The sequence below is a fragment of the Archocentrus centrarchus genome, chromosome 22 (genome assembly GCF_007364275.1).
Source record: "Archocentrus centrarchus isolate MPI-CPG fArcCen1 chromosome 22, fArcCen1, whole genome shotgun sequence".
In the NCBI taxonomy this organism is placed as follows: Eukaryota; Metazoa; Chordata; class Actinopteri; order Cichliformes; family Cichlidae; genus Archocentrus; species Archocentrus centrarchus.
Genome location: NC_044367.1, coordinates 3,495,514 through 3,503,244, shown reverse-complemented (window position 1 = coordinate 3,503,244; position 7,731 = coordinate 3,495,514). Strand labels below are relative to the sequence as shown.

Here is a 7,731-nt window from a genome sequence, read left to right as displayed (position 1 = left end):
AGCAATATGTTAACACAATGCTCGCTAGGTGTTTTAAAGCACTTGAATTCAGATGACAGGTGGCTTATTTTCATTCAGCCGCATTATTATTATTATTATTATTATATTATGATGATTATGATTACACAGTTTCTAAAGCTTTTCATCATTGTGATGATGAGACAACATGATGCAATGACTTTCGTTTTACAAACAACGGCTCCACTCAAAGAATGAAAGCGCGATGCCGCAGCAGTGATGCTGTGTATGGGAAAATCCCTTTGACTGCCTTCATAAGCGCTCGCAGAGCCGCCTCGCGCATAAACGCTACACCGAGCAGACGCGTGCGTTAGTGAAACGCGACACCGCGAAGGCTGAAAGAGCGAGCCTTTAAAAGCAGCGATGAGAAAGATGTCGATTTTCAAAGGAAGGAAGGGAAGGAGTGAAAGCAAGAAACCTTTAATAGAGAAAAACAACAACACACAAGATGGTAAGAGCCTGTTATTAACGCGGGTGTTCCTCATCGGCATGGCTTATATGCAGCAGGTTGTTGCTTGTTATTTGGAATATTCACAGACTCTCTATTTTATTGTCATTTTAATTGCTTGCTGTTTGTTTATTGTTGTTTAGAGGCCACTGACTCACAAATCAAAGTTGGTTAAATACATAAAAACAGCAGAGTGAGCATCATCAACTGTTGTTGGTGAGGCTGAACCAAAGAGATGTTTCAATATTGGGATATGAGAGGTGAAACTGCAGTACAGCATGGCCTCACGTCTGCAGGGAATTCCCAAAACAAACATGCATCAATATTTCCAAATTCACCTTGAGAAGTGTAACTACAGCAAACGGGCTGGAACTAAATTCTCTAACCATGTGCATTAAATTTCATCATTGGTCCTGATTTTATTTTCAGGACCTGATGTTATCTTCAAAAACAATCTGTTTTTTTTTTTTTTTTGTTTGTTTGTTTTGTTTTTCCTTTTTGGATATGATTAAGTAAAGAGCCATGGACTGTGGCCAAAAAATAGATCAATAAGCCAAGACATGTCTTTGTGAGTGTAACTTTAACCCCGTGAGTCATTACAGTGAAGTATTTAAGACATGCTGGAAGCCTGAATGTCTGCACGCTAGACTTTTTAATGCCAATCCATCAAATTATATAAACAGCCTGCTCGAAATTACAAATGGGATATCATGGTAAAAGAAAAGTATAGAAGAAGGGAAGTTAGTAATGTCAGCATCAGTATCAACCGTGTCAAAACTGAAATCTTTCAGTCTGACTCAGAGTGATAGACACAGTGGTAGACTCCCTGGCCTTGGAAGAGAAATCCCCTGATCTGAAATACAAAGAGCACGAGGACTTCGAATGAGCTGGATAAAAATGGATTGACATCATTGTTTGTTTGCATTCTCTTTCTGTTGGTCGGCCCTCTGGCACTTCATTCACAATGACATCACACATGCTTTGAGATGCTGGCAAACTATAATTGGCTGATTGTCATGTGTCTTGGCCAAGTCACAGCAAGAATTTCAATTCAAATGATCTGACACGGTGCACATTGTATCAGAGAAAAATATGAAGCTGTCTCACATGAGCTTGGTATTTGTGCCGGTCAGCATGGCTGAAAATGATAACTCTGCTGTTGCTCTCTGTATCTCCTTCAACATTTAGCTGAGACCAAATCAAAACATAAAACTAATGTATAATTAATGTTTTTTTTCTGTCTCTTTCATAGGAAATGACCATGCGGGTTACATGTTTGAGAACTCCTTGGCCCAGAACACCTTCAACACTGCAGAGGAATGCATGCAGAGACAGAAAATCATCTCTATTCTGGAGCTAGTTCAGTGTCTCGGGGTGTCCTCTGAAAGCATTTACAACCCCACAGAGCCTAATTTGGAACTACTGAATGTCACCGATTGGCCCCTCGATCAGACATTCAATATGCTGCAGAATCTGCTCCAGAAGATCAGCACTGCCAGTCATTGCCTCCTACTGATGGACTGGGCCCAAAGCAAATATATGAGGTATTTATGTGCCAGCTTACCCTTTCCTTCATTTATTTAGTGACATCATCTTAGTGCTGTTGTGTGCATTTTTACCTTTGAATGTAGAAGTTTATTCAGTATGTTAACTGATCACGCAGGAAATCAGAAGTGTTGAGAGTAAAAAGCAGGCAGAGAGGTTGGGGGGGGGGTTATATTCTTAATAGAGGGATGTAGGGATGAGTGCTTTCAGACAGTCTTTCCCAGAAGAACTGCGCTTGGAGGTAGAGTGGTTTATCCCATAACTGGAAGGCAGGTGGCTCCTCCAGCACAAATACTGTATCACTGTATCATCATAATGTCCAGTATACCGAATCCCAAAAACTATAAAAGTCTGGCATATAGCAAAGCATTTCAATCTGCTTTAATTCTTCATTCTGTGTTGACCATCTCAAAGGGGAATCAGGCTTTTGAGGGTTTGTCACATTACCCTTTTGTCTCATGACTGAATATTAGGGATGCTGGTGCTCAGTGCTCATGTCAGTATTTTGTGGTACTTTCCCAGCAGGGAGGTGAGTTTTAATCCAGACAAAATGTTCTGCGAATGGGAAGAAAAGGCAACAAAGAAACTGCTTAAAAGTGTGCAGGTAAGACTACCAACTGGTACATTTTACTGGTTTGAGTAACTACTGCTTGATTCTCTTCTCAAAGGCCACTCCAGGTTAGGCTGCTGCACACTACAGTTGTGTGTTTCCTGTCACAAAGTTCCCTTTTTTTCAAAAAATCTGCAACATAAAACTGTTTATATTCCGGCAGGTTTCTGTTTGGGGCTTTTTAGTAAACCCTGCTTCATCACTTCTGCAGTCAGTCGTTTTACTTATTTGCATCCTTTGTCTCTCAGGCAGGCATTGTTATTGTGTGCCACTGTAAACCACAGCTGTGGGAGCAGGTTATTTCCTGGAAGCATAACACTTTCCCCACAATCCCTGTGATGGCAGTGTTGGTATTTGGTTACAAGGGTGTGATCAACCTCAGGGCATAACCAGATCAAAGACCAGACACTTAACCGTAGTTTAAAAAGGAAAAAAGCCACAAATCCCATTTTAAATCTTTATGCAAATTATCTGGTATTAAAAGCTTTTTCTAAACTTCATTTTCACATCGCTTCATTCTTCTTTGAATGTTTTTCACCTTTTTTTCTTTTCCTTCCTCTTTTTCCCTCTTATTTTATTTATTGTTAATGTCTTCCCTTTTTAAAAAAGAAAAAAAAATCCTCTTTGAACATTAATGAGTAAGCAACGTTATTAATACATTTTCAGTATGTTCAGGAGTCATACAGGTTAATAGTAATAAAAGTGCTCAAAGTTGGCAGGACTTTCAAAAACTTGAGTGCAGTCAGATGCCACAACAGGAAACCAGTGTAATTACAATCATCCATATAAAAAAGGACACAGTAGTTGCTGAGGTAGTTCACTCAACCACAGGCGCAGAAAAAACGATCCCAATAGCAGCTGTGAGTATAATGTACGAGAAACAAAGTCGCTCAATATGTCGATCAGATCCATCCTCTGGGGATCAGCAATATCTGGATCAAACACATGTGACACATTTAAATAAAAGCAACAGCCTCACAGTGGTGCTAGAGTACCTGGCACTATGATTGTACAAAATGGCACACAGCTCCATACAGAACTTGTCGATATACTCTGAACTGAAATGGTGGAAAAACTGACTGACAAATCCCGCCGCCTCTACAGCTCACCTCTGCTACCACGACCAAAATTAACGTCAGGGCTCACTTCTTCAAAATATGCAAAGGCACATTTCTAGTTTGTATTTTTTCTTCTTCTTTTTTGTAAGCTCTCAGTTTCCGTAGAGTGTATGTCTGCTAGAAAATAAGCTTACAGTCTGCTTCTGTGTTGTTTCTGTGTGCAGAAAGAGATCAGAGACTCCCTGGACAAAATCCTGCTGAATGAGACCCGCACAGAAGGCTGGAAGGAAGAAGATTATATTAAACTTTATTTGGACACTATCCAGGTAAGAAGAGTGAGACTGTGAGGAACGTTTGCGTGACTACTTAGCTATTAATGACTAACCATTTCCTGCTTTTTTGTCCCTCTTGAAGTGCGTTAACGCCATGCCCAATGAAGCACAAAAAATCAGTCCCAGAGTGCACGATCAAGTCAAGGAGGTGTGTTTCCAAGAGTTCCTGACATTTGTGAAAAGGTGAGAGTCAATTTATTCTTCCAAAAGAAATTATTCATCACTTCCGAGATTCGATGATGAAAATCGTGGCCCAGATAAACTCAGCACCTTGCATTTTTTGACTGCATATTCTCTTTGGCTTGTAGGTACAGCGCAGAGCAGACTGAGGATCTTAAGAAAAAGGCAGAAACAGACAAATCGGAAACAATAAACTTCCTCAAGACTCTGAAAACCTGTAAGGAACTCAGGTGAGCTGAATATAACATAGAAGTTGAATGAAAATACTTGACCACCACAGGATACCTGCTTAAAGTGTTAGGGTGCTGTGGGATGATAAACGCTGACCCCTGTCTTATAAATATTTGATGCTGTTACTTTCAGGAAGTACGTTCAGACCGAAGGTGCGGGTGTCACAGCTTCTCTTCGCCAAGAAACTCTGTCAACACTTATGAATCTGGAGGCTTCTACTCTCGCACTCCTGATGAAAACTGTAACTGACATTGCAGAGGTATCTATTCCTCCTAAACACAGATGAAAAAAATGTGCTCTCTTTTCTAAATGCCACATTATATACATGTGCTCCTCTCTTAATATTATATTTTGTGTCCGGCAGAACCATCTTAAAACTTACTTCAAATCAGATAAGGGGCTGAACTTCATGCTCAATAGTGTTCAGAAGCATTTCCCAAACCTGCCCTATGTTTTGGATGAGCAAAAAGTAAGAATATCACCTTTACTGTCAAATATGCACAAATATATTTGTGCCTTAGTGACTGTATTGCACCCGCAATCTGCTTTTTAAACTGATCAGATTAAACCAATTCCATGTTGTCTTTGTGTGTCTCAGATGGTGATGCAAGGGGCCTATAAGATCATCACCCATACTTACGTGAAACATCTTATCAAGTGCAGCCAGCGCAACCTGAAGAAGCGATGGGGTCCCAATGTTGGCGAAAGAATAACTGAAGATGCAAACCAACTTCACAACGCCATCTCAGAAATGGTGAGACCAACATGTGATTGACATTTACCCAGAGACAGAGTGAAAAAAGAAATCTTAATCATGACTTCTGGACCTGCTTCTGTTGCATTTGTTTTTTTTCAGGCTCCTGGTGGCCAAGAGTGTCCCCAGATGCTGCTGCGCATCCAAGAGGCGGTGGACTGCAAGTCCATCGATTCGCTGAAGATGATACTGGCACACATGCAGCGAGACTATCGCCCACAGAGGTAAAGCAGTCTGATAACCTCTCTTACCCATATCAATACAAACATTTGTACACACCTGCTTATTTAAGGCCTCAGCAACTAGGGAAAAAAATTCTGTATTCATCAACCAGGTGGTGAGTTGTGGCCAGAGGTTTCTGTTTGTCGCTGGGTGACATCGATCGCAAAGACCTCGTTCCAATTGCTTTGGTCACTAGTAGATTGCAGTGGTTGCCATGGAAGATGCCGGCTTGTCCTCAAACACTCGTTTCGTAGTGAAATTGGAAAAAGTGGGACACAAAGGAAAAGTTGTTCCTTACAGCTGAAGCCAACATGTTTCAAAGCTTTTACTTTGAAGGCGAACGGTCTCCATATCTGGCTTGTGTCATATTTTTCAGTTTCACAACTGCTCAGTGAGTAGTTTGCAAGTGTTTGCAGACAAGTCAGAGTCTTCCATGCAACCTATAGGCAACCTCAGCAATCTGCTACTAAACAAAGCAAAGCAATTGCAGGGAGATTTTTCCCCTAATGACAGCAAGCAACTTCCTGCCACCAACTGGTTGGGAAACACACTTTTCTCTAGGGACCGGTGGTTACCATGGGGTCACTGACTGACTGAGGCCTAAGGTTTTTACTGATTTGACCATTTCTGTTAAGGAGACCGAAATAAGCAGATCAAATTGAAAATAATTTTATTCATTAAGTAGGCCTTCTTGGTGATTACCTGTTCAATTTTCTACTCTGTGCTCTAGCAGCTGCAATTTCAGCAGTGTAAAAGAGACTTAGCAGAATATTTGAATAAAGTATATTTATAACATTTATACATTTTCTGCATCACCAAATTAATACATGCACATTCCCGTGACAACGCAATGCACGGTTTGCACTCCAATCAGTGGTTTTAAGTTACAGCTTAACAACTTGCACATATAAAACATATCCCCCCCCAAACATATCCCCCCCCTGCAGAGGATCTACATTGAACTTAAAACATGCTGTAATCAGAAGAATCAGTTAAAATGTGGCGCTTTCAGCCAGATTTAAAGCAAACTTTGAACATAAGCTGCTCCCGACCAGGTGATGTGTTCACTGTTTAGTGACCACAGTGATTAAAAGAGGTAAAAAGAGAGACCCGCATTCGTGACGCAGAAAATTCTGACTTTATGATCGACACAGCTCGCTGAGCCATTAATCTCACTTTGCAGTGCACCTCTTGGGTCTATTTTCTTGTATACAAACACAAACAGTTGGCACAACACAGTTGTGCACAAAAAGGTGAAAAACTTCTGCCTGACAGGGCTCGTCCTTCCAGGTGACTCTGAACACTAAGACAGTGTGTAAAGAGGTCATCAAGGAAAACAGTGACTACACTGAAAAGTAAAATATGTAACATAATTTGCTGTAGAAAATATAAAAGTTAAAGAAAGTCTCTTGAATGAATAGATGTGTCCAATAAAATAATTTACATGTTACTAACCTTCTGTGGTTTCTCTCCTGTGTCTGCAGTGAGGGCTTGGACCTGGCCGCCCTGCTGACGTGGAAGGGTCTTTCTAAAAGCCAGGTTAGAGAGGTACTGGAGGCTCTTCCTGGCAGTGAATCCAGACCCACCTCCATATCCTGTTTCTCCTGTTGTATCTGCTCATGAAAGTTTAGTTGCACAACAAAGGATCAAGCGCAACAAAAAGGACAGTGCTGATTGTTATAAATCTTTATAACACTTTCAGATTAAAAGATAGAAGGTGGAGTTTGGCTGAGAGAGAATTATGGGTTGTTTAAACAATCTGAGATAGTCTGGCCAAAGAGTTTTATTCTCGCTGTATATAGTAAATAACAGCCATACATACTTGAATGTACTTTGTTTACTGTAGTTAGTAGAATTTTTTTTTAGATCATGTTTTTAATTTAATATTTAATAAATGTTATTTATGAATGTATAAATATACATTTGTACAAGCTGAGGCAATTTAAAGGCCCAACTATTATTCCGTTAGCTTCCCTTAACTCACTGGGTCTAAAAAACAAGCAAAACCTGTGGGTGTTAACTTGATAATGAAGTACAAACATGTGAGATGGTCTCTACCAGTGAGCCACACACACACACACACACACACACACACACACACACACACACACACACACACACACACACACACACACACACACACACACACACACACGTTGCAGAGGTCCAGTTTACTGACTTGAAGTAGTGAATGAGTGTTAGGCTCAGACCACCTCAAGCTTTTCGCCACTTCTGCTTTGGCTGTTTGCCTTCTTTGTGCCTTGGTTGGTACACGATGATTACTTGCAAACATGGACTGATCTGGAGCTGCACATTTCTAACAAGAAAAGCAG

At 40.6% G+C, this 7,731-nt stretch overlaps 1 protein-coding gene across 1 annotated transcript; it reads left to right on the top strand.

Moving 5' to 3' along the window:
• Positions 1 to 317: 317 nt before the first annotated feature.
• LOC115773093 (uncharacterized) lies at positions 318 to 7,440 on the top strand. The gene is made up of 11 exons (XM_030719602.1): positions 318 to 469; positions 1,719 to 2,010; positions 2,534 to 2,615; positions 3,904 to 4,005; positions 4,094 to 4,194; positions 4,320 to 4,421; positions 4,555 to 4,681; positions 4,787 to 4,891; positions 5,021 to 5,176; positions 5,279 to 5,400; positions 6,883 to 7,440. The coding sequence occupies exons 1-11, from the start codon at positions 382 to 384 to the stop codon at positions 7,019 to 7,021; spliced, it is 1,416 nt and encodes a 471-aa protein (XP_030575462.1). The 5' UTR covers positions 318 to 381; the 3' UTR covers positions 7,022 to 7,440.
• The last annotated feature ends 291 nt before the right edge of the window (positions 7,441 to 7,731 follow it).